The sequence below is a fragment of the Phacochoerus africanus genome, chromosome 6 (assembly GCF_016906955.1).
Source record: "Phacochoerus africanus isolate WHEZ1 chromosome 6, ROS_Pafr_v1, whole genome shotgun sequence".
Lineage (NCBI taxonomy): Eukaryota > Metazoa > Chordata > Mammalia > Artiodactyla > Suidae > Phacochoerus > Phacochoerus africanus.
Genome location: NC_062549.1, coordinates 87,642,926 through 87,670,178, shown reverse-complemented (window position 1 = coordinate 87,670,178; position 27,253 = coordinate 87,642,926). Strand labels below are relative to the sequence as shown.

At 38.5% G+C, this 27,253-nt stretch overlaps 1 protein-coding gene across 2 annotated transcripts; it reads left to right on the top strand.

Moving 5' to 3' along the window:
* Window positions 1-10,290: 10,290 nt before the first annotated feature.
* On the top strand, window positions 10,291-17,313 carry RGS4 (regulator of G protein signaling 4). Of its 2 annotated transcripts, XM_047784040.1 has the most exons (5): window positions 10,291-10,564; window positions 13,452-13,556; window positions 13,871-13,932; window positions 14,549-14,715; window positions 15,135-17,313. In XM_047784040.1, the coding sequence occupies exons 1-5, from the start codon at window positions 10,521-10,523 to the stop codon at window positions 15,372-15,374; spliced, it is 618 nt and encodes a 205-aa protein (XP_047639996.1). In that variant the 5' UTR covers window positions 10,291-10,520; the 3' UTR covers window positions 15,375-17,313. The 2 variants fall into 2 exon arrangements, with proteins under 2 accessions (XP_047639996.1, XP_047639997.1); XM_047784041.1 differs by lacking the exon at window positions 14,549-14,715 and having other exon boundaries at window positions 10,417-10,564; window positions 15,135-15,339.
* The last annotated feature ends 9,940 nt before the right edge of the window (window positions 17,314-27,253 follow it).

Below are 27,253 nucleotides of genomic sequence, written 5' to 3'. Positions count from 1 at the left end.
AACAAAATCTTTGTTTGTGAAAGGATTAATTAGTGTAAAGGGAAATTAATGTAGAGTAGGTACTTGGAAATCGTGTTTTGAGAAGTCTCAGTTAAGACATTTGAACTTTGAACTTTATTTTGTAGAAAATTAGTAGTGTTAACTTTTTGAGGCCAGTACAACTGCAGTTTATTAGATGAATTACAGAGAGGAGAGTTAATTGAGTTAATACGGAAATCCATTTAGCATAGTATTGCTATAGTGTAAGCTAGGAGTAAACACATTTTTTTTCTGTAAAAGGCCAGAGAGTAAAATTTTAGTCTTTGTGAGCTATGCAGTTTGTATTGCAACTACTCAACTGAGCCATTGTAGCATGAACACGGACATAGGAAAAAAAATAAGCAGATGGACATGGATATGTCCCAATAAAACCTTGGGGCTTTCAAGAGACAGCCTGAGCAGGTGGAAAGCTCTTCATTTCTTCCGGCTGCTTCATGTCCCTCTGCTCTATATACTAGTGTTCTGCCTAAAGACTTTGAAACAAAAGCACTCCTACTTGTAAAATAAATGTAGAGTCTGTTGCAGAGGTCAGGCGAGGAGGGTCTGAACTAGGGCAATGAGGCATGGAGAGGGAGAGCAGAGTGAAAAACATTGTAGGAGTGGATTGATGGGAATAAAGGACACTACACTGAAAGCAGCAGAGCTTTGAGAGGGGAAATTATTTCAATTTTGGATATGTTGAGTTTGATGTGAAAGGCAAATGAGATAATGCAGGAAAAAGTGCTTCACAAACTGTGAAGTGTTATAGAAATGGAAGGGTTATTTTAAGAGGAAATGGCTGAGACCATTTTATGACTCAACATAAACCCATCAACACTCCTACAAAAACAATGAAAGCAGGTGAACTATGTATTGTGGGGCACCCTATCCTGTTTCTAGGTCAACATCTCCATATTATGATACCTTTTCAATAATTGTTATTTTCCTTGAAATGAGAGGCAGCTGGTCCTACAGTTTTGTCGGTGATGATGATCTTTAACTGGGTGACACTGAGTTCAGAGCAAGGGGCAAACCTGATAGGTACTTCTCAGAGGGATCCTCTTTTTAGGATTTTGTCAAAATATTTTTTTAAAACCTGACCTTTCTAGAAGCAGATACAATTACTTCTTCATAACTTAATTGTCAGGTCAAATATTTAGTTATAAGTAAAGACGTAGTTTTATTTTTTAATATTTCTTTATTTAAATTCAATGAATTTTATTATATTTATAGTTTAATATCACCACAACCTAATTTTAGAACATTTCCATACCAAAGCCCCAGCCCATTCTTCCCTCCCCAACCTGTCTCCGTTGGTAACCATAAATTTTTCAAAGTCTGTGAGTCAATTTCTGTTCTAAAAGTAAGTTCATTGTATCCTTGTTTTAGATCCCAAATATAAGTGATAGCACATAATGTTTGTGTCACACAGTCTAACTTCACTTAGCAAGGTAATTTCTAATTCCATCTTTATTGCTGCAAATGCCATTATTTCATTCTTTTTTATGGCTGAGTAATATTTCATTGTGTATATGTGCCACATCTTCTTTATCCACTCCTCTGTCAGTGGACATTTAGGTTTTTTCCATGTCTTGGCTATTGCAAATAGTGCTGCAATGAACATTGTTGTACATGTATATTTTTGAGTCGTAGTTTTCTCTGAATAGATGCCCAGGAGTGGGATTACTAGATCATATGGTAATTCTATTTTTAGTTTTTTGCAGAATCTCCATATTGTTTTACACAGTGGTTGCACCAATTTACATTCCCACCAACAGTGTAATAGGGTTCCCTTTTCTCCACACCCTCTCCAGCATTTATTGTTTGGACTTTTTGATGATGGCCATTCTTGGTGGTATAAGGTGGGACCTCATAGTAGTTTTGATTTGCATTTCTCTAATAATCATGTGTTTTTGCATTTCTCTAATAATCATGTGTTTTTTGGCCATCCATATGTCTTCTTTGGAGAATTGTCTGTTTAGATTTTCTGCCCATTTTTCAATGGGGTTGTTTGTTTTTTTGGTATTGAGCTTCAGGGGGTGTTTATATATTTTGGAGATTAATCCCTTGTCAATCACTTCATTTTCCAAATATTTTCTCCCATTCTATGGGTTGTCTTCCATTTTGTTTAGGGTTTCCTTTGATGTGAAAAATCTTTTAAGTTTAATTAGGTCCCATTTGTATATATATATATATATTTTTATTGTCATTACTCTAGGAGGTGGATCTGAGAAGATACTGCTGTGGTTTATGTCAGAGAGTGTTCAGCCTATGTTTTCTTCTAAGAGTTTTATAGTATCCAGTCTTATATTTAGGTCTTTAATCCATTTTGAGTTTATTTTTGTGTATGGTATTAGGTAGTGTTCTAATTTTATTCTTTTACATGTAGATGTCCAGTTTTCCCAGCACCACTTATTGAAGGGACACTTTCTTCTCCATTGTATTTTCTTGCCTCCTTTGTCATAAAGTAGTTGACCATAGGTGTGTGGGTTTAATTCTGGGCTTTCTATCCTGTTCCACTTATATAAATTTCTGTTATTGTGCCAATACCATAAGGTTTTGATGACTGTAGCATTGTAATATAATCTGAAGTCATGGAACCTGATTCCTCCAGCTCCATTTTTCTTTCTCAGGATTGCTTTGGGATCTTTTGTGCTTCCAAACAAACTTCAAAGTATTTTGTTCTAATTCTTTGAAAAATGCCATTGGTAAGTTGAAAGGGATTGCACTGAATCTGTAGATTGCCTTGGGTAAAATAATCATTTTGACAATATGGAGTCATCCAATCCAAGAGCAAGATATATCTTCTCATTTGTTTGTGTCATCTTTGATTTCTCTTATCAATATCTTATAGTTTTCAGGGTATAGGTCTTTGTCTCTTTTGGTAGATCTATTCCTAGGTATTTTATTCTTTTTGATGCAGTGGTAAATGGGATTGTTTCTCTCATTTGTCTTTCTGATCTTTCATTGTTAGCATGTAGAAATGCAGTCAGTTTCTGTGTATTAACTTTATATCCTGCTACTTTACTAAAAACATGTAGTTTTAAAAATAAGGTTTGTACTTGGAGAAACTCATGCTGGCAGGAACTATGATATGAATTAATGAGGCTTCTAGAACTGTCCTTTCCTTCTTATCTTGCCCGATTTACATTATGTAATTATATTAGCACCAGTTGAAGAGTGAAGATTAAAGTCATTAAATTCAAAGTGTGCTGCGGGGGAGTTTCCTTGTGGCACAGCAGATTAAGGATCTAGTGTTGTCACTGCAGTAGCTCAGGTCAATCCCTGACCTGGGGACTTTTATATGCCAGCCAAAAAAAAATGTTCATGGGAATATTAATTCAGTGATGTGAGAGAGGTTGACTCCATCATGCTGGTTCTGAAAGAAAACTCTTTATGGCCAGGGAGAAGCATGACCCACAGAGGGGCAACATTGCATGGGGTTTATCTCTGTTTTTGTACTTTTGCTGAAATTAATGGTTGAGTGGCTTTCTCCACATCAGAATACAAGCTCTTCAGTGTTAGAAATGGGATCTTACTCTCTGCTGTGGGCTTCCCCCATCCCTTATCTGGACAATTTCTATAGTTTACTGTACAGCCTCCCAACTCCCCAGAGTCTATTTCCCATAAACAGCTAGAGAACTTTGAAATATAAGCTGCAAATGAAACATGCCAGTCCCTCTGATTGTAGGTGAAATAAACTTCAACCCCTTACCATAGTTCCTGTCAAACTCCTGGACTTTATCTCATCCTATTCCTGTTTCTCTTCACCACATTCTAGCCATTGTGGTTTTTCTATTTATCAAATTTTTCTGCACAACATTGTAAATCAAATATACTTCAATTAAAACAAAATATTTTATGGGCTCAGGACCTATGTGCATGTTTTTTTTTTCTGCCTTGGATGCCTCATTATTTGCATAACTAGCACTTTTTCCATATTTTAGGTCTTAGTTTAAATCTTACCTCCTTAGAGAAGCCTTGGTTTTTCATTCAATATAATGTAGGACTCTTTAACCTCTTACTTCTTAAAACATCCCTGTTTTTTATTTTCTTGAAAGCACTTATTACAGCTGATAATTATTTTATTGATTAGCCTATATACTTGATTTTCGTTATTCTTCTGTCTATCAGGATGTAAGATCAAAGTGTACAGGGTCTGGTTCTGTCCCAAATGCCTAGCAGAGTACTTAGCACACAGATGGTATTCGTCTATATTTGTTATATTAATGTCTCCAGAGTGAGCACCTTTTCAGACACATAGAAGATGTTCAGGGTAAGTGTTTACGTAAACCTTACGTAAGATTTAAGAAGGAGTTAAATAGAGGTCAGGTTCAGGCACTATGCTGGGGAAGAACAAAGAACTAGCAATTGATTAAGATTGGGGGCAGAGGAAAAGAGAATGATGGGTGGGGGACTGTGAGGACATTCCAGGCTGATGGTATAGCATCAGCCTATGCACAGTGTAGGGAAAATACACCGGGGTGCAGGGCTACTCAATAGTCTGGGATGGCTGCAGGGTAGAATATAATTAAGAATAGAGTGAAGAGGGGGGATGAATGTTGTGCTTTCATCAAATGAAAGTACTGGGGTGTCATGCTAAGGATTTCACATTTTCACTTGATTTTTAAAGAGCTAGTGATCATGATGCTAATCAATATAAAATTGTGTAACATATTCCTAATTTAAAAAGTTATGAGTTTCCCAAGTGTTCCTGATAACTTTGCACACATTATATCATATAATCTTGACAGCATCCATTCAACAAATACTCCCGAGCACCTGCTATTAAATGATTTACTATTATCCCACTTGACACATTAAGGAAGCTAGACATCACAAAGTATACCCCAACTTTCAGGACCACCCAGCCTGTATGTGGAAGAACTAGAAGTACAATCCAAGTCTGCCTGACCATAAAGTTCAAGTACATTCCATGACATCATGTCATCTCTTTCCACTGGCACAAGGTAAATGAATTCTTATGAAACAGCTATTTCTATCTTGGGCTAAGCTCTGCTAAGAAAGATTAAATCTTTGGTATTGAGATATTTATGTTCCTCCCTTACTTCTTAGGAAGAAAGATTTCCCCACCCCCAGTTAATTAAGTGTCAAGGGTAAGAGGCTCTGATTTACCGCATGTGCCCCCAAGCTGAATGCAGAGTCAGACACATTTCCCAAACATGAAGCCGACTGGGGAAGTCCCTGTTCCCTTTCCTCGTGTACAGCATCATCCATCTGTGTATGTTTGCTTTGTAGCTTTAAAAATCAATAACTGTGAACTCTCACTGATGTCCGGGCCATTATAGTAAACAATACTGGGTAGCCGGCTGGGCGGGGGAAGGTTTATAACAGCTGAGAGGAAATTGTCATCTGAGATGGTGTGAACGCCATCTAAGGCTGAACCCAGGCCCACATCCTGCCCTAGTTGAGAGAGACACCCCCTTCTAAAACCTGATAGAAGCAAAGAATCCAGTGCCAACAAATAGCTTATTTCCTTGTATTGGATCCTTTCAGAGCTTGAGCAATGCTTTTCTTTGTTCTCCCTTAGCTAAGGGTGGGGAAATTAGAAACTTACCTGAATACCACAAACAGCTCATATCCTGCTGTGGCTTAATGTCACTCCATAGGAAACAGTGCTCCTTCATCTTTTTTGTCAATAATACTGTCCTCATGTTCTGCATTTTACAGTTTAAGGAGAAATTTTATATGTATTGGAGTTCCCATTGTCGCTCAGAGGGTTAAGAACCTGACTAATATCCATAAGGATGTGGATTCAATCCCTGGGCTCGCTCAGTGGGTTAAGGATCTGGTGTTGCCTTGAGCTGTGATGTAGGCCATAGATGTGGCTCAGATCTGGCATTGCTTTAGGCCAGCAGCTGCAGCTCCAATTCAACCCCTAGCCTGGGAACTACCATACACCTCAGCTACAGCCATAAATCAAAAAAAAAAAAAAAAAAAAAAAGAAATTTTATATATATTATCACATTTGATTCTTGAACTATCTAGTGAAGTATTAATTTTATGATCATCATTTTTCACTTTGACTGTTGCAATAGACTTCAAATTTTCTGCCAGCTTCTTTCATATCTATTTTATTTCCTTACAGTGCTGCCCAAGTTCTATGTCTAGAACATTAATATTATCTGCTTAAATACTTTGGCTACCCACCCCCCAACAACTACAGGGTAAAATCTGGTTTTCAGTGTGATGAGATACACTCTTTGATCTCGGAGTACACATCTGCCTCCCCCAAAAATCTATTATCACACTTGACATCTCTATGGTCTAAAAAAAAAAGAAGGCTTTCTTTCAACTTTTTGGTCATGGTAGCATAGAGGTTAATGGCATAGATAGAGGTTAACTGAGGAAAAGCTGGACTGTCTGAGCTAAACTCCTACCACTACCTCAGGTATGTTATTTAAACCCTCTATGTCTCATTTATAAAAGAGGTTCATTGTAAGACCTTCTTTTAGAATGAACTGTGAGGAATAATTAATTATTAAAAATGTAAAGTGCTTAAAATGGTGCCTTGCATTATAAGTGCCCAATAAAATAACCTGTTATTATTTGCCCTCTCTTATAATTCTCTTCTCCTCTTTATACACCTAAGCATCCATTCTTTAAGAATCGCCTTTGTGAAAACCACTCCAAATTTCAAAGCTTGCATTTATTTTGCATCTTCTGTGTTTTCATCAAATTTTGTATAAACAAATTTAAAATAATGGCACTCATCCTGGTGTTTCCCAGTTACTTAAATATCCTCCCCATGAGAGTATGAGTTCCTTAAAAAGCATAGACTATTTCTGATTTATATTCAGGTCACTAGCACCTAGCAGAATGTCTAGCACATAGATTCTAGTAAATATTTGTAAAGTAAATATCCATTTTGTAATGTAGAAGCTCATGAGCTAGAACCCAGACTACTACTTCTGCTACTGGTCTACCAGCTTCCCTGCTCCCCTCAGTCCCTTCTCCCAGGTAGCCATAACGATCATATTATGCCCATCATCTTCTTCAATCCCTTCAGTGGATTCCACAGCACATTGAAAAGGTCCAGCCTCTGGACTATGATCTACAGGTCCTTGTGAGACCTGGCTTCTACCTTTCCATATTTATTTCATGCCGTTCTTTCCTTGTTCTCATTTATCTAGCCATGTTGTCCCCCCTTTCTTCTTTCTCAATTTAGATAAAGAACATTTCACTTGCTCTTACTTCTATTTGGTATATATTTGCTAGGCTTCTCTCATTTCAGCTCTCACCTGCTCAAGGAGACCTTTCCTGGCCACCTTGGCTAAATCAGCCCTTTGCCATCTGCATTACTTGCCTATTCTCTTCATGACAAGGATGAATCTGGAACTATTTATTTTCTGATTCCTTCCAGTGGGATGAAAACTCCACTAGGGAGGGGATTTTGCCTGCATGTTCGCCCCACTAACTACAACTCTTCAAACAGTACCTGTCACAGAGTAGGAGCTCAAAAGATATAACAAATAAATGAATAAATACAAATTAAATCCTTTGAGAATAGAAGTCTTCCACATTACCAGAATCATCCGGGAATGACAAGTCATAGAATGATAGAATTTAATGCTTTGTGTATGTCAGAGAAAGAGGGTGGATCATTGTCAAGATATCATGATGTACCAGTCTTCGCCTCCTCAAACACAATCAACAAGTCCCATGGCGACAAATAAGTTTACTTATGAAAAGCTTTTCCTGACAGTCTTTAAAATATTCTTTAAAATATTAAAACTCTTAAGAAAGAAATAAACCACACAAAAGAAAGAAATCACAGTTAAATAGTGAATAAATATGAAATTTCTTGAGATTAAAGGACAAATCACAAAGTTTAAAAGACCTGGTTTTAATAGAAAATTAGAGCAGTGAGGTTTGTAGCAGCTTCCGATGTCACAGAGCAAAAGAAAATTGAGCAGAGTGAGTTTTTCTTGAATGAAATGTATACAATTAATCATTTGCTTTGTTATCTACTGTGCATAATATATATCAATAAAAAAATTTGCCCAGCACTTTACGGTTTAGAAATACCTCTGTTTACATAGTTATCTCATTTGATAAGACAATTGAGGGATAGGATAACACAATAGAAAACACACATAATCTTGTCTCAAGAAAGTAGGTCTACTGGTAAGAAGCTGTAACCTAAGCAAGCCACTTTCCCTTTCAATTTCCTTTTTGATAAAATGAAGGTGTTAGTCTATATTGTCTTAAATCCCACTCAATCATCTATTGAGGCTATTTATATTTAACTCATGATAAATTAGGCTTCTTTTAGGTCTAGATCGAAGATATCAAGTTCCTATTAGGTCTTCACTTAATGTTCCCCAAATCAAATTATTTGAATGATCATTATCTTGGGTGGCCAGGTAAGCAAAGAAGGCGTAGGTCCATCTTTGGATAATCTTCTCTCTTTTTTCATTAGTCTCTCCTTTTTAATGCCATCTGACTTGTCCATCTCCCTGGCTCTACCTTCCTTGGCCTATTATTTTGCACTATAGTCCCTTCCACATCACCACCAAATATGGCTGTCGACTTCACAAATAAATTCATTTGTTCTATGTTGTACTTCAAAGAAAAGTTGTCCAGTAGCAAATCTAATACATGTTTCCCCCTATCTTCACAGGAGAAAATCAGAGATTTTTTTTTTCCTGTCATTTAAATGCATTTTCTGGAGATCATGTTTCCCAACATCTTTTTATATTTCTCTGCCATCTTCTTGCTCTGCAGGCACAGATAGGGATTGGGGCACAGGTGAGGGTGGTGAGGGATGTTATGTATGTGATGAGGGGATTGCTCTTTACCACTTTCCCTTCTATATTCTTGGATGCCTTCACATCTTTCTGGAACCCATTTATTTTTCATCTTCCTCACCTAACCATTAGATGACTCAGCTTCTTATATGTAAAGTACAACTCACTGTATCTTATAATCAGGTCCTTTCTGCTTTAAAAATGAAAGCTGTTTAGTAGGAGTTCCCATTGTGGCACAGCGGAAATGTATCTGACCAGGAACCATGAGGTTCTGGGTTCACTCCCTGGCCTTGCTCAGTGGGTTAAGGATTTGGTGTTACTGTGAGCTGTGGTGTGGTTGCAGACACAACTCAGATCTGGCATTGTTGTGGCTGTGGCGTGGGCCAGCAGCTATAGCTCCGATTAGATCCCTAGCCTGGGAACCTCCATGTGCCTGAGTGCACCCCTAAAAAGCAAAACAAAAACAAAAAAGAAAGCTGTTGAGTTCTGACATAGCAATTAATTTTCTCCTCCCCCCACTCATAGCTTTTCTACATGGAGAAGACCCCTCTATAACTCTGATGTGAGTATTTGAGCTACAACTACAGGTTGTGAAACACCTGCATGATTCTTTGAAATATTCAATCCATCATATTGTGTACAAAAGATACTAGGTGTTCAGAAGCACCTGTGGGGTTGGAAATTTTTATTTTCACTGTGAGCCCTGGTAACATGAAAAACAAAATACATATTTTTTCTTCTCTCTTTGTCTCACTCTTTCTCAATATTTTGAAATACTAGTTTGAATACCTAGAATTGCATAAGATATAATAAGATTTAAACCCACTTGAAAATAAGAATAGGTGTCTATATTTGTTTATTAACTCCCTCCTCTTGTCTTCAAGCTGCTGTTTGGAAGCTTTTGCAGGAGGCATGCATGTACAAAAGAGATTGTCAGTGCTTGACTGAATCTTTTTCTTAGTAAGAGTTTTAGAAGAGTATTCCACAGTCAGGCTGATTACATATGTAGCTAATCTATTTTCTCTAAACTAGTTGTCTATGTTGCCAGGCATATAACTGTCTATCACCTAGCTATTCCCTGTGTGAATGTGACAACCATGAAAGCAAATTCTGTAAACCCTTTCCCGGAAACAAAGATCCTACCCCCTCCCTTTTGGAAGCAGTGAAGATCACATTTTGGATCGTGTATGGTATAATATTTCCAGCGCAAAATAGGAAGTGCATTGAGAGTCAGTCTCAAAGTAAGCCCATGACCTCTGGCTGGCCCCTTGCCTTCCAGGAGGCAAGTTTCTTTGACATTGTTTTTACAGGCAAATGAATAAACCCCATTTTTTGTAGCATCATAAATTTCTATTTTCCTTTTCAGGGAATTCAAAACCTCAGACATTCATGGAGACATCAGGCAAGTTTTTATTTTCTGCATGTCTACTTTGCAGGAGGATTTTTCTGCCTGCTCACTTTGCATTATTGCGTCAGTGCTTTCTTCCTTATCTCTTCCAGAGGCTGGAGAGGCAGAAGTAGGCTGAGAGGAGATGGCATTGCAGAACTGCCCTCTGATTGGCTGGACCATCGTGGCTGGGCTATAAAAGAGACCCCTACAGGCTTGGGAGGGAGAAGCTCAGAGGATTCTGACAGTAGCTTTCCGGGAGAAAAGGCAAAGTGCGCTCAAAACAGAAGCCACAGCTCCTCCTGCTGCATTTCTTTCCTAACGTGAATCCCACACTTCACAAGATGTGCAAAGGACTCGCAGGTCTGCCGGCTTCTTGCTTGAGGAGGTAAGATGATTTTCACGCACTAAACCGTGTTAAACTTTCAGATAGACTTTTTTAGTTATGTGCATATCCTATTTACTAACCTGGTTGTTTAGAGTTAGAAACAGTGTGGTCAGGAAAGCCTGAGCCTCCTAGCTTTCCTCCAAGACTAGCTAGAAATTGTGACTTGGAAAGTGTTCTCCCCCAAATTTGGAACTCATGTGTTGCTGTGTATGACCTTGGTTTGGAGGACTGTTCAGTTCCTCTGGCCAAGCTAGTTCAAACTGAGAAGTGATATAAGGTTTTTGGGCTTTATACAGCAGTCTGCAATACCTCTACCTGTGGTTACTGTTGTTTGAATGTCACTGAGCTACTTAGAATCATGGGTCTGGGCTTTCTGATGGTATACTAGATTTCATTTTGAGAAGGACACCCCACAATGAAGTTTGACTACATCACCAGAAAAGCACTATGCTGTCTGTGTGATGCTGCAGTATCTTTTGCCTCATGTTCTTAAAAGCAAATGCTACAATAAAATAAGTTTCAAAAGTATATATCTATTCTCTTTCTGCCTCTGCCTCTAGTTCTTGAAATGTCATATGTGAGTGGTGGTTGAGAAGTATTGATCACAACAAATCAGTGAAGGGCTCTGTAAAAAATCTCATTTTTAAGACATTGTTTTGTCAATGTTTCATCTCTTCATTTAAAAAAAGAACTTAAAGATATGCAACTATTTATGTCATTATTTTTTTATAAAAAAGGTATACACAAATGCTTTCAAAGAATGCTCATATGTTTTCTAGTTAAAAAAATACAAAGCTAGTGCATATTATATTACTTAATCTTACAGTTAAAAAGTCAATTTGTAGATGTACCATCCCCTGTCTTGTTCCTCTGCAAATAGAAATCACCCTAAATTTCAATTTAGAATTATTTTGGAAAGCACAGTCTTTTGTGCAGTCCTAAGCAATTTACTTCCTGTTATGCGGGAATAGGAAAAATACTCTCTTTTTTCTTTTTCATTCTGTCACGGCTGCTTTACAATGAAGCAGGAGTGTCTGGCAGAGAGTACCTATGAAAACAGAGGTTCTGACCTTCACCATTAATTTCCTGAACTGAATGGAACAAATTACTCCAAGCTTCAGTTGCCTCATATATAAAATTAATCATACAAAATTCAGGAGTGTCAGGAGAAAGTTTTGTTCTGGTAAATATTTCAGGAGACAGATGAGTAATTGCTCTAGAGCTTTACCCTCAAGGAGCTCAGAGGCTAACCTGGCGAGGTACACTCAGTGTTCGCAGGTAAACTGCTCTTCCCTTTCCTTGCTGGTGAATTGTGAATCATCTTGTCCAACACCTTCATTCTGACACTGGTGCCTGAGGCTCCAGAGAGAATGTGAGCAGCTCAAGGTCACATAGGTGGTGGGTGGCAGAGAGCGGTAAAATCTAGGTTTCTTACTTCAGAGGTCACTGGGGTCATGTTGGTTTTTATTTCTAGGGTTGTATTGTGTTATAAGGACAAGTGTAGTATACTTGCTAAGCATATGTCCAAGTCTTCATGAAATGACTCTGCATTGCTCAGTATCTGTCGGATCTCAGTTGGACTTGGCACATGAAAACATGAAATGATTTCTGTCTTAACCTAATCACAATATACTTATGCCATAGTCTTAGAATCTCCTTAGTCTTCATGATTAGATCTTGTTATCATTAAAGAAGATTTTGTATCCCTTGACCAGACAGAAAAGCAGAAGAGGGAAAAAGAGTCCTGTGAGGGAGATAAGATGCTATTGTACTATTTTAGGGGCAGTCCAAGAACATTATGGATTTCAAACTTTCTGGAGAAATGAGGGTAGATAAGCCTCTAATATATCAGTAGCCATTCTTAAATGTCTTTTTATCCTTGTGGCTTCATTTTCCTTCCTCTAAGTAGGAACACCTGGTCATTTATTTCTTTCAAAATGACATTTCTCTTTTGTAACTATGTCTTGGCTTTTACAAGAGATAAAAGGAATAAATAATAAAGAATGAAAAAGTTGAGCTAAAAGCTTATTAAAAGCTCCTTCTTTTTGAGTAAGTCACATGGCCTGCCATACCCTAGCTACCTATTAAATAGTGGCTATAAACTGAAGCGCTGCTTTAATTAAACAGTCACGAGCTTCAATGATGACCCTTGCTTTTTTTTTTTTTGAGCCTTATTGTTTTTAAGCCTCACATATTCTTTATGCTGTAAATATCCTTCTAGTGCAGATATTCAAAAGGAGAGCAGCAGCAGGAGAGTCTTTAGAAGCAAACCTGCAGGAGCTCAGATTTCAGCCTGAGCATTTGTGTTCAGTGGAAAAGTTTCCCTCCTTTTCCACTCCTCTCTGCTGAAGCTGCACATCTCCTTGTATATCCCATAACCTGAATTGCTTACCACATTCAGGCTGGAATTGAACAGACCTTTACTTCCTGAGGTGCTTCTACATCTCTGTTAGCAGTGAGGCAGATAGAAATAGCAACCACCCTCCAGCAGGTGGCGAGCAATAAGGTGCCATATTTCACAGTTTACTGCTTGCCCTCCAATTAAAGTACTCAGAGCTCAGTTGAGTTTTTAATGTGTTTCTGCTAAAGCTCTCTAAGTGTTCCATCGCTCAAAATGACAGGTTTATAGAAGAGACTCCTCAGGTAGACCAAAGGGTCAGAATTCCAGGTACTGATAAAGGAGGCCGTGGTCCAGGTTTTGTAGGAAGTCATAAGCAAAAGAAGCAGTATCTTGTTTTCCTGAGAGTTATGCCAACTTCAACTCTTATTTCCTAAATAAACTGTTTCTCGCCCCTTTATTAGTAATGAACTCTTTAAACTCTACCATTAGGGTATCTTTCAAAGAGATCTAATTATTATTATTCTCTTTTCCCCCTCTTCTCTGCAGTGCAAAAGATATGAAACATCGGCTAGGTTTTCTGCTGCAGAAGTCTGATTCCTGTGAACATAATTCTTCTCACAGCAAGAAGGACAAAGTGGTGATTTGTCAGAGGTAAGAAAAAAGGCCTTGGGAAGATCCACTGAGTATTAACTCTCTGATGTCAGAGATGTTCTATGAGGAGAAAGGGAAGTTCTGTCCCTAGTTAAGTTAGAATTGGATCCCTATGGCCTCTCTTTCCATGGAAATCATACTTGCATTTGAAATTTCCATACATCTAGTGGAAAGACTGCCCTAATCAACAATAGGTCTCATTGTAGTGATGGAAGATAAAATTTCTACATTTTATTCAGGATCTTACATTTTTTGCCCCCACTTTGTATCTTAGCCTTCACATTATTCTTTTTTTTTCTCTGCAATGTTTCTAGGGTGAGCCAAGAGGAAGTCAAAAAATGGGCTGAATCCCTGGAAAACCTCATTAGTCATGAATGTAAGTATGACAGCTTCCCCCCACCCCAGCCCTCACCCTCCCCACTCAGTGGGGTGAGGATTAAACACACCAGGTAGACAATTTACTTCACACTACGCTTGAGCTAATAGGAATTGCAGAAAAGCTTGGGCTTCAGACTTCTAGACTCAGGAGAACCAGTCTGTTTAAAATTTTGCCATATCCTGGAGCTTTGTGATATACAACAGAAAGCTCATACATAATCCATGTGGAACACCATCTCTCTCACCGCATGGAAAAAGAGTGAGGAGAAAAACCTAAATATTGAGATTTCTTGCAGAAGAAAATCAGTTTCTTTTAGTTTCTCTTTCCCAACTCATGTTGGTAATTGATGACAGCATGAGCATCTCAGAAAGATAATACTTGCTTGAAAGAGATGTCAAAAGAAACACTGGGTATAAAAGAGATCCCACAGATACTAAACATATATAGGATTACCTGACCACAAGTGACACAACCCCCCCAAAAAAAGGGTAGAAAAGAAGATTGTTTGAGCTGATGCCTTGTCCCCCTCAAGTACCTCATCTTTATCTGGTATGCACTGTCCACAAGGGTGGTCAGCATGATGAGAACTATGGTTCTTTCTGCTCTGTCGCAGGTGGGCTGGCAGCTTTCAAAGCTTTCCTGAAGTCTGAATACAGTGAGGAAAACATTGACTTCTGGATCAGCTGTGAAGAGTACAAGAAAATCAAATCACCCTCAAAACTAAGTCCCAGGGCCAAAAAGATCTACAATGAATTCATCTCCGTCCAGGCAACCAAAGAGGTAGGTCTTCATGGCACAGAACTGTCTGGATCTTAGTGAAATTTTCTAGAAATTCCATGGCATGGATCCTTAGATGATATGAGTTAAAGATACAGCAGTGAAACAGGTTATTACAATCCTTGACAACCCCAAATCTGTTAAGAAAAAAGCAGTTTCATCCAGATGACATAGATGATCTCCCTTCGTGAATTTTTCTGATGAATCTCCCCAGTCTGTGAGAAAGAACAAAAGACATTGCCCTGTCCACCCTGAAGCAAATGAACCATTTCTGCTCTCTCACATGTGCCAGGGTGGAGCCAAATGTTCTTTTGTTCACTCCTGGGATATAGAGTATGCACACCTATTTGGTACAAACCCCATGCAGCTTCCCATCCTTACAGGGTAAAATGTCTCATGGAGCCTTGGCCTCTGTCCCACAGGTAAACCTGGATTCTTGTACCAGGGAGGAGACAAGCCGGAACATGCTAGAGCCCACGATAACCTGTTTTGATGAGGCTCAGAAGAAGATTTTCAACCTGATGGAAAAGGATTCCTATCGCCGCTTCCTCAAATCCCGATTCTACCTTGATTTGGCCAACCTTTCCAGCTGTGGGTCAGAGAAGCAGAAAGGAGCCAAGAGTTCTACAGACTGTCCTTCCCTGGTCCCCCAGTGTGCCTAGTTATGGCTCAGCAGTGGAGGGCGGAAATGCCAAGACTCTACACCTGGAAAACCTGAGGCCACATATTGATCTGTATTAAGCACCAGTTCTTTCTCCACATTGTAGCCTAGTGTTCATGCTGCTGGCTATGTGTGAGTCACTCCCATAAAAAAACTAGATTTAGTTTTGGTTATTTTGATGTTCATCAGGGCAGGACCTCATTCCAGTCCCATTTCCCCAAATTTCTTTTAGGGTGCCATGTGAGCAAGGATCCAAATAATGGCCTTGTGTGTCTGGATTTTCAGACTGTTGGCAGTTCTCTCCTCCCAACAGTGTGACCTCAGGTTGGTGGGTTGGTGGTTGGCACACTCTATCTGACATCTACAGCCACGTGTGTTCTGTTAACCAGCACTTTCTCCAAACTCGAGATGCTTAGATGAGGTTGATCTCTTTTGTGTACATATGTATGTGTATGAATGTGTGTATATCTATATGCACACACTCATATATATATACACACATTCTGTATATATGTGTGCATGTATACATACATATATATTTCTGCAAGAATATATAAGAAAGACCCTAGGTGCTCATAACTAGAGTGTGTGTACACACATATGATCCCCAGGCTTTCAGTCTGCAATTGAACAGGGCAAACTAAACCAGCTGCCCTACAAGGCTAAGAAAGGAAGACTAACGAGTTTTGCTGGAGAAGCATCCAAGGGACTTCATGCTTAACTTAACCACTGACAGCCTCCGAGTTGGACAAATCGTAGGCCTGAATGACACCATGCTGTCTTGGGTGGGTTATCACTAAAGGCACTTTGGGGTGCCCAAGCTGCTGGCCTCCCCCTTTTTGCCTGGGTGCTTGGTGCATAATATCAGCAGCCAGGTTGGTATGGAGTTGGAGATGGGGTGTTTGAACTGAATGAAGTAGCAAAGGTGGGGCCTCACCAGCTCTACTTACTATAAAATGCTGGCTGAGTAAGGGCACAGAATTTAAAGGTTAATTTCCTATCCCCTACTCTTGTTTCCTCTTCTGATTAAGGTGCTCTTCACATTTTGTTTTTTCCTGAGAACTTTAGCCATCAGATGAGGTTCCTTAGTTCACCGTTGTTATTTGTTTCCCTATAATAGCTCTAGGCTATATGCCTATTCCTTGTAAACCAGCTTTGGGAGAAGATTATATTTTATACAGGGAAACATGTTTCACAAACCGAAAAGCCCTCATAAGTGTATCTCTTTTGAAGGTATAATTTTGTTTATTCCATCCCAAACATTAGGACAAACAGAAACTGAAGGCTCTGAGATGAAATGAAAGAGAAAAGGAAAAAATTATATCAATTGCTAGAACTACTGTTTGAAACTTTTCAAGGCACATGAAATACTTGAAAATGTCTCGTTTATGTTATTTATGATGTTTTGTACAATGTTTTTATTATTGTATTATTTTATAAATGGAGGTGCAGGATATCACCTGAATTATTAATGAATGGCCAGGAAGTAATTTTCTTCTCATTCGTCTAAAACTACTGCCTTTGAAGTGCACACACATGCATACATGGACACTGCACCAATTTCTCTAGTATAAATTATAAGTATGGGCACCTTTGTGGCTTTTAAGCCAGTAGACTGGACTGCAAAATAAAGACACCAGAGTGTGTGTATACAAATTTCATTATATTAAATTGTATAGGTTTCCTCAATTTTACCCTTTTGGTCTCTCTGACAGTCTTGCTTTCAGTATCCCCAGAGTTCCTCATCAGCATCCCTTTCTGTTACACTGTTCCATGCTTTGTCTCTAATTAACTCCAAGATCCAACTGTGTAACTCTATTGGTCTTGCCCTATTATAACTGTTGTGACTTTCAGATTGTATCTGTACTCACGGATTGCTGTCTCACCAGTATGTCTGGAAGGTCATTCTGAATGAGAAGTAAATTATTTTATGTAATACATTTTTCAAGTGTGTTTTTCAATTGTATTTGCCCCTTTTTTCATCACTACTTAACATACTGGGCTTACCTGCTCACAGTCCTTGGACAGAATATTCCTACTATATGCATGCCTATTTTATCACAATGTGCTTTAAAGGCCTCAGAGTGGATGCTTCCAGTGAAACACCTGCATCTGAATCATAAAGGTAAATAAATGCTTCATACAAAACTATCTGCTTGTAAACACATTAATGATCCATAGAGACATCTTATGAGAAGTAGCAGGGCTTTTATCTCTGCCATGCTGGTTCTGGGAAAGAAAATGGAAGGTGAATGTTGTACATTCTTCAGTCTCTGCCACGGCTCTGCCTACCCCTAGTCACAGAACTGAGGCAGTGTTGGCTTCAGAGACTTTGCTGAACATATTTGGACTTGCAGTTCCTTAATAAGTTTTCAGAGAAAAGAGTTCACCCTTCAGAGCAGCTCTTCTTCTACTTCCAGTTACCAGCCTGATGGAGAAAAGATGGGAACTATAGATGAAAGAGATGGAAGGGAGCTCCAGGGAGTTGAGAGGCAGACCCCTGTCCAAACTACTCAAAGTCCTTTTCTCCTTTTACAAATTCTTTTTCCTAGAAATGAGGTCGTAGAACATTCATATTCACAGGTATGGACACCATGTCTATTATATCATGAGACTCCTACTTCCATCATGCTTACAAGGTGTTAGGGTCAGAGGATCTTAAACTACTTTGAGGAAGAGATTCTCTTAAGGAGCTGATGAAAGCTATGGACTGTCTCCTGAGAAAATTACACAATGAAATCTAAATTTCCTATAAATATTTAAAGGGAATCTTTACAACTCACCTCAAAATATACAAGGCTATCATCTGTTTCACACAATATGTTTGTCAGACTCTCACAGAGAGCACGCAGTTCTAGCACATACAACTCAACATCAAAAACAAAAAAACAATTAAAAAATGGGCAGTGGAATTCCCGTCGTGGCGCAGTGGTTAATGAATCCCACTAGGAACCATGAGGTTGCGGATTCGGTCCCTGCCCTTGCTCAGTGGGTTAACGATCCGGCGTTGCCGTGAGCTGTGGTGTAGGTTGCAGACGCGGCTCGGATCCTGCGTTGCTGTGGCTCTGGCATAGGCCGGCGGCTACAGCTCCGATTCAACCCCTAGCCTGGGAACCTCCATATGCTGCGGGAGCAGCCCAAGAAATGGCAAAAAGACAAAAAATAAAAATAAAAATGGGCAAAGTATCTGAACAGTCATATAGACATGTTTTTCTAAAAAAGGCATACGGATGGCCAACAGACACATGAAAATATGTTCAACATCACCCATGATCAGGAATATGCCAATCAAAACCATTAAATATCACCTCATACCTGTCAAAATGGTTATTACCAAAAAGATAACAACAAGTTTTGATGAAGATTTTGAAAAAAGGGAAGACTCGTGCACTAATGGTAAGAATATAAATTGATGCAGCCATGATTGAAAAACAGAAATTTCTCAGAGAATTAAAAATAAAACAACCATTCAATCCAGCAATTCCATACCTTGGGTACGTTTCCAAAGGTGGGGGGGGACCACTAATTTGAAAATATATATTAACCCCTAGAGTTCACTGCAGCATTACTAACAATAGCCAAGGAGTTCCCATCGTGGCTCAGTGGAAATGATTCTGACTAGTGTCCCTGAGGTCACAGGTTCAATCCCTAGCCTTGCTCAGTTGGGTTAAGGATTCAGCGATGCCAAGAGCTGTGATGTAGGTCACAGACACAGCTCAGACTGACTGTGGGAAAGGCTGGCAGCTATAGCTCTGATTCTACCCCTATCCTGGGAAACTCCATATGCCGCTGGGGTAGCCCTTAAAAGAAAAAAAAAAAAAAATAGCCAAGATATGGAAGCAACATAAGTGCCCAAGGATAAATGGATATAAAACATGAGATGTGGTGTATATATGTGTGTGTATATACACACACACGCACAAAGGGATGTTACTCAGCCATTATAAAGGATGAAATCTTGGCATTGCAACATTAGTGGACCTAGGAAGTATTATGCTAAGTGAAATAAGTCAGGAAGAAAAAGACAATTTCACTTCTATGTGGAATCCAAAAAACAAAACAAGTGAACAAAAACAAATGAACAAATAAAAACAAACAAACAAACAAAAAAAAACACCAGAAACGTCATAGGTACAGAGAACAAACAGGTAGTTGTCAGAGGGGGTGGTGGGAGATGAGTGAAATATTTCAGGGAAAATAAGAGGTATCAACTTCCAGTTACAAAAAAAAATGCCTCATGAGTCAGTCATGGGGATGAAATGTACAGAGTGGGGAATATAGTCGATAATAATGTAATATTTTTGTATGGTGATGAAGGTAGTCAAAAGGTACAAACTTTCAGTTATAGAAGATAAGTATTAGAGATGTAATACACAACATGATTAATATAACTAACACTGTTGTATGCTATACATGCAAGTTGATAGAGTAAATCATGAGTGTTCCCAACACAAGAAAGAAATATTTTTTCTTTTTCTTTTATTTTGCATCTATAGGATGATAGAAGGTTATTAAACTTGTGCATTTCACAATGTAGGTAAGTTACGCTATTATGCTGTTCACCTTAACTTATATTAACAACATACATATAGGTTATTAATAATAGACATCCTTGTTCTTCATCCTTATGTATTGGTATTTTCTGTAGGATGGATTCCCAGAAGAAAGAAAAGATCGCTGAGATAAAAAGTACATTTTTTGATGTTAAAAATTCACATTCTTGTAAACAGTATAAAAAAATGTCCATAGCGGAGTTCCTGTAATGGTACAGCGGAAACGAATCTGACTAGGAACCATGAGGTTGCGGTTCAATCCCTGGCCTTGCTCAGTGGGTTAAGGATCCAGCATTGCCGTGAGGTGTAGTGTAGGTGGGCAGCAACAACTCCAATTAGACCCCTAGGCTGGGAACCTCCATATGCCACAGGTGCAGCCCTAAAAAAAGACAAAAGACAAAAATAAATAAATAAATGTCAATTGCCCCATATCTTTACTGGCATTAGCTAAGTCCTTTTTGGCTTACTGATCTGATGGAGTAAAAATGACATCTTAACATTTTAACTTTTTTCCACACATGAAGTTGAGCATGTTTATAAATTTTCACTGGCCCTATCTACATTTTGCCTACTTCTCATATCCATTCCGAATAGTTTTGTTTTTCTTTTTTATAAATGTGCTTATGAAGTTTACATAATAATTATATTTATTTTCTGTCTACAATGTTTTTTGCAAATAGTTTTCTGCCTTTGTTTATGGTGTCTTTTGCAAATGAGAATGTTTTACTTTTTATGAAACTAAATCTGTCAATCTTTGCTTTACGATCCAAGTTTCTCAGCAAGCTTACAAAAGCCACCTTCATCAGGGTGTTTTACTAATATTCTCCTATGTTTTATTCTAGTATTTTTTTACTTAGATAATTTTTAGTTTTATTTATGTTAATATATTTGGAATTTATTTTTATATACGATATCAAATAAGGCTAAAAAACAATGCCATATGATTTTTTGAATAAGCCTTGCTTTTTCTATTTAACTGAAATGCCATCTTATCATTTCAGTAAATTTCACTAAGTACTAGAACCTTTTTTCTGTATTTCGTCTAATGATACCCATTTCTATTCCAATATTACCCTGTAGTTTGTAAGGTTTTTTTTTTTTTTGTCTTTTTGCTATTTCTTTGGACCACTCCTGTGGCATATGGAGGTTCCCAGGCTAGGGGTCTAATCGGAGCTGTAGCCACTGGCCTACGCCAGAGCCACAGCAACACAGGATCCGAGCAGCGTCTGCAACCTACACCACAGCTCATGGCAATGCCGGATCGTTAACCCACTGAGCAAGGGCAGGGACCAAATCCGCAACCTCATGGTTCCTAGTCGGATTCGTTAACCACTGCGCCACGATGGGAACTCCAGTTTGTAAGTTTTAATTCTTGACATAAAGACAACATTCTTCCCTAGTTTTACTTTTAGTTTCATTTCCACAGATGAGAAAGTTTTTATTTATAGTTTTAAAAAATAATGCAATAAAAAATCTAAACATAGCAAGGAAAAAAAAAAAAAAACTACCTTCAAGAGAAACGGACTACCCATTAGCCTAAGCCAAACATGTGGACAAAGAAAAAAATAATCATCAGAGCAAAGCCAGTAGATAAATTGGCTCATGTGACCAGCCAAACTTACAAGCATGGTATAAGAACTAAAGTGCTCCATTCATTTAATTCAGAGACTGAATTCAAAACATGAGCTTGCTCTTGCTTAGGTCTTTAACTACTTGATGATCAACTAAAATGTTCATCATCAAAACCTATTGTTATAATATGCATTGTGTTGCTTCTCTGATGTCCAGAAGTAACAAAAAATATGACATAAGAAAAGAAAATACTGGGTTTTCAAGCAGGAGGCATAACTCTCCCAGACTTCAGGCAATATTGCAAAGCCACAGTCATCAAGACAGTGTGGCACTGGTACCAAAACAGACATATAGACCAATGGAACAGAATAGAGAACCCAGAAATAAACCCAGACACCTATGGTCAATTAATCTTTGACAAAGGAGGCAAGAACATAAAATAGGAAAAAGACAGTCTTTTCAGCAAGCATTGCTGGGAAACCTGGACAGCAGCATGTAAATCAATGAAACTAGAACACACCCTCACACCATGGCACAAAAATAAACTCAAAATGGCTTAAAGACTTAAATGTAAGACAAGACACCATCAAACTCCTGGAAAAGAGCATAGGCAAAACATTCTCTGACATCAACCTTATGAATATTTTCTCATGACAGTCTCCCAAAGCAACAGAAATAAGAGCAAAAATAAACCAATGGGACCAAATCAAACTGACAAGCTTTTGCACAGCAAAGGAAACCAAAAAGAAAACAAAAGACAACTTACAGAATGGGAGGAAATAGTTTCAAACGGTACAACTGACAAGGGCTTAATCTCTAGAATATACAAGCAACTTATACAACTCAACTGCAAAAAAGCCAAAGACCCAATGGAAAAATGGGCAAAAGACCTGAATAGATGTTTTTCCAAGGAAGATGTACAGACAACCAATAAGCACATGAAAAAATGCTCAACACCACTGATTATTAGAGAAATGCAAATCAAAACTACCATGAGATACCACCTCACACCAGTCAGAATGGCCATCATTAATAAGTCCACAAATATCAAATGCTGGAGGGGGTGTGGAGAAAAGGAAACCCTCCTGCACTGTTGGTGGGAATATAAGCTGGTACAACCACTATGGAGAACAGTGTGGAGGTATCTTAGAAATCTATACATAGAACTACCATATGACCCAGAAATCCCACTCCTGGGCATATATCCAGACAAAACTTTCCTTAAAAAAGACACACGTACCTGCATGTTCATTTCAGCTCTATTCACAATAGCCAAGACATGGAGACAACCCAAATGTCCGCTGACAGATGATTGGATTAGGAAGATGTGGTATATATACACAATGGAATACTACTCAGCCGTAAAAAAAATGAAATAATGCCATTTGTAGCAACATGGATGGAAATAGAGACTCTCATACTGAGTGAAGTAAGTCAGAAAGAGAAAGACAAATACCATATGATATCACATATCTGGAATCTAATATAAGGAGGCACAAATGAACTTTTCCACAAAAATAAAATCATGGACTTACAGAATAGATTTGTGGTTGCCAAGGGGAAGGAAGAGGGAGTGGAGTGGTTGGGGAGCTTTGGGTTAATAGATACACACTATTGCCTTTGGGATGGATTAGCTATAAGATCCTGCTGTTTAGCACTTGGAACTATGTCTAGTCACTTATGATGGAGCATGATAATGTGCCAAAATAGAATGTGTACATGTATGTGTAACTGGGTCATCATGCTGTACAGTAGAAAAAAAATTGTATTGGGAAAATAACTATTAAAAACAACAATAATAATAATAAAGAAAATACTGGGTTTTGCCCTTTTTGTAGTATAGAGAAAAGGAAAATTTGAGTGAGATGGCTCAGGAAGGGTTCATGTAGAAAAAGAGTACAATTTTTTAGAGTTTGTTGCAAAATGATAATGAGGGAGGTATGGCCAGGGACTACTGAATTTCTTAAACATATCAATGGGGTAAACAATGCCTGGAGAAAGAACTGGGTTTCCAAAGGAAGCCTAAAATTTAACAGTAGCATCTTACATTTATAGCATGATTATTAATTGCCAGGCCTATGCCTAGCGCTTCACATGATCTCATTTAACCCTTGGAACAAAACTGAAATAGATGTGATTAGTATTTTCCCATTGCAGATAGGGAAAATGTGATATAGGAAAGTTTAGATATTTACTCACGATCATATACCATAGAAGTGATAGACTTGAGTCAAACCCAGAAATATGCCTTGAGTCCATACTCTTTATTACTCTAGTCAAGAAGAAAGGGAAAAGTGGGAAGAGAAGGAAGAAGGAATCAGAATCGAAGCAAGCAAGGGAATAATGTCAGAAAGAAATATAAATAGAAGGGACAAGAGGTAAAAATTATGAAAAGAGTGAAGAGAGGAAAGGAAGGAAACAAGGGAATGACAGGAAAGAAAATGAGAGAAAGGAACATGAAAGATATAGCAGAAGAAAGGAATTAAAGATGCACGTTGTGAAGAACAAAATGCCAACACTCATCAGCCCTCATGTCTGATTGGCTACCCCCAACCCCAGAGGATTGTGCTGATACTGGTTATCTTATACCCTGCCTGAGCAGGAGCAGGTGGACGGTGTCTCAGGGATTAGTGAAAAGTGAGTTTGGGGAGCAAGAGGTAAATACTAAGCTGGGTTCCTCATTAAGAATTAATTCTCCATTTTCTTTTATTTCTTTCCCTAAATTTGACAGATCTTGAAGCATTCTCCAGAGCAAGAGTTTGTTTTTTTGTTTTTCAAATGCCTGAAGGGAGAAGGGAAAAGGATAAGAGAATGGCCCAACCCTCCTTTGGTTCCAGCTCAACTCTGCCTTGGCATGACATGCACAGGAAATCCAAGTCATTCACCCCCTGATGGAGGCACGCACAGACAAGACCCCAGATGGAAACAGGCATTTGTCACAAGGTTCTGGTCATGTTGCTCCTGCCCCCACTCTGGGAGGGAAGCCAGTGCTGACCACAGACTCTAGGTTAAAGGATAGTGCCCCCCACATGAGTCTGTGCAAATCAGCAGAGTTAGGCCATGGGAATTGGTAAGTGGGTGACCTCTTGAGAGTGACCTTCCAGTATCGACTTTGGGGGCATTGCTTCTGAAGAAAGTCCAAAAAGAGTTTTGTTGATTTTTCAAAGTGCTATTTGCAAAATTCCCAGATTATTCCACCAATCCATCTGGCCTTTCTGTAGCTGTCTTCTCCTAGGACAGTCTATCCCTGAGATATCTCCTCAACACTGACAATAAATTGTGAGAAAAAAATTCTAGTCATGTCATACTAAGGACAAGTCTTTCTCATTTTTTCTCTCACTGCCATGCCTGTAAGTGCTGCCTTCCTCCTCCTCTTGTGGTTTCTTCCATATAATACTTGGTATTTTTCCACCCTTGCCTTGTTGCTAGTAATTCCACACTGTTGGGGTGTTAGAAAGGCCAACTGTAAGGGAAGTTTTCAAATTCTAGATCAACTTCTCTTCCAGCTCCTTTCTTGGAGATGGCTTTTCCTAATGTGGAGTCCCTCAAGCTGGAAATTGTAGAATCATCCTTTTAATTATTTCTCACTCATTCCACACACCCGATAGTCACTCAGTTCTATAGAATCCTCTGGGTGAGATACCTCAAAGCCTATTCCTGCCTCATCATTGCCATGGCCATAGCAAGCCCTTCATCCAGGCCCTCATCATACATGTCCTGGCTTATTGCCTTGGCCTTGCTTCTAGTCTCTCTGTCTCTAGTCCGATATCCTCTTCTTCATTCCAAATAATCATCAGTCTGCTCCAAAATGTACATTTGATCCCCCACTCTGCTGCTCAAAATTTGCAATGCTTCCAACTCTCTAGGCTAGTATTCAAGACTCTTCAACTTTTTGAATTCTTTATAACTTTCTGGTCTCGTTCCCTTGATCCAGGTATTACAATTTGTAGTTTCTAACCTGGCATGTTGTTAGTTGCCCCTGTCATTGTCCAAATGAGTCTTCTAACCCTTTCCTCTATCTAGATAAACTCTTACTCTTTATTTTAAACTCAGTTCAAGACCTAACCTCATGGAGAACTCTCCCACTTTCTGGCATGATTCAGTGTTCTTCTGTGGGGTTCCCTTGATATTCTGTTGCGCTTTTATTATGACTAGCACATTGTCCTGTAACTATAGATTTATAAGTGTGTCTCCCAAACTACACTGCAAATTCCTCAAGGTTACCAATCATGTCTCACTTAATTTTATATCATCTGTACCAAGTAATGAGCCTAATATATAGACAGTGACTATTTGTTGATTGAGTGACCAACTTCAGTTTTACATACTCCTGGATCCGTCCAGCTTCTCCTATTTCCTGAGTGATTACTGTGGCCTGAGTTCTTATGTGACCTAATGCTCTCAGAGTCTACTGTAATCTTGCTGTCTTCCTCTTGGAGAACACAAAGGTATTTCTCCCAGGTTTGTGCCGGGTGCTGGGGGTGAAATGACCAGAGTAAGGAAGAGTTGATTGGAGACACTTTAGAGAGAAGAGACTTGTGGCTGCCTGATGGGAGGGGGAGGGGGAGGGGGAGGGAGTGGGAGGGATCGGGAGCTTGGGCTTATCAGACACAACTTAGAATAGATTTACAAGGAGATCTGCTGAATAGCATTGAGAACTTTGTCTAGATACTCATGTTGCAACAGAGAGAAAAGATTTTTAAAAAGAATTTATAAGACTGCAAATAGTGTATTCCTGTGTCTATTGTGTACATGCAATTAAAACTTTATAATTAAATTTTAATTAATATACTTTATAAAATTATATATATAATTAAAGCCACTATGTTTCTTTATATGCACAAGTTGCTCATTTATATTCATGGCATAAAATTGAGAACATTTATTGTTTAGTTTCTGCTAATACCTCTATGTGTATTAACTAGTTTAATGCATCTAACAATATTAGGCTAAAATTTATCACCTCCCTTTTATAGATGATAAATTGAAGCACAGAAAGGCAAGTACTTTGCCTAAGATCACATATCTTATAAGCAGAGGCACGTGGAGTTGACCCCAGGGTGTGTGGTTGCAAAGCCCATGTTCTTTGCTACACTGTCTCTCACATAAGCCTGGAGTTCTGTGAACCTAATGATGGACAAAAACAAACAAACAAACAAACAGAAACAATTAATCGACCACTCTTTCCTCAAAAAATATTTCTTTGAATTTTTTTTCTGCTAATTTTTATCACAGTCATTTCTTGGTATGCTCCTATTTCTGTTTGTCTCCTCTACTTCTTGTAAAAATTTTACTACTTTGCTTACCACTGTATTGTCTAACACCCTACTCCAAGTTTCCTTCAAACTCTTCTCCCATGACCTACACAAGATAATCCTGTCATTGGAGTGATAGCCAGGACTACTAAAACCAAACTCAACCTTGACCAGGGCTGTACTGACATCCCCAGCATAACAAGCTCACTCAGCTCCCTCCTTAATTTCTACATCCTTGTCGACATTTGGAATTTCCACAGGTTGTTGATATTTCCATAGATAAAAATGAAAAATATCCCATTTAAGATTTACATTTAAGAATAAATTTAGTAAGAAAATTATCAGACACATATGAAGAAAACCATTAAAATACTATTAAACCCATAAAGCAAGAAACTGAACAACTAGAAAGGCATTCATATTAGTGTAATGAAAATCAGTTTTCCCTATAATGCAGTTATCAATTAAAATCTCAACAAGACATTTTGGAATTGCATAAA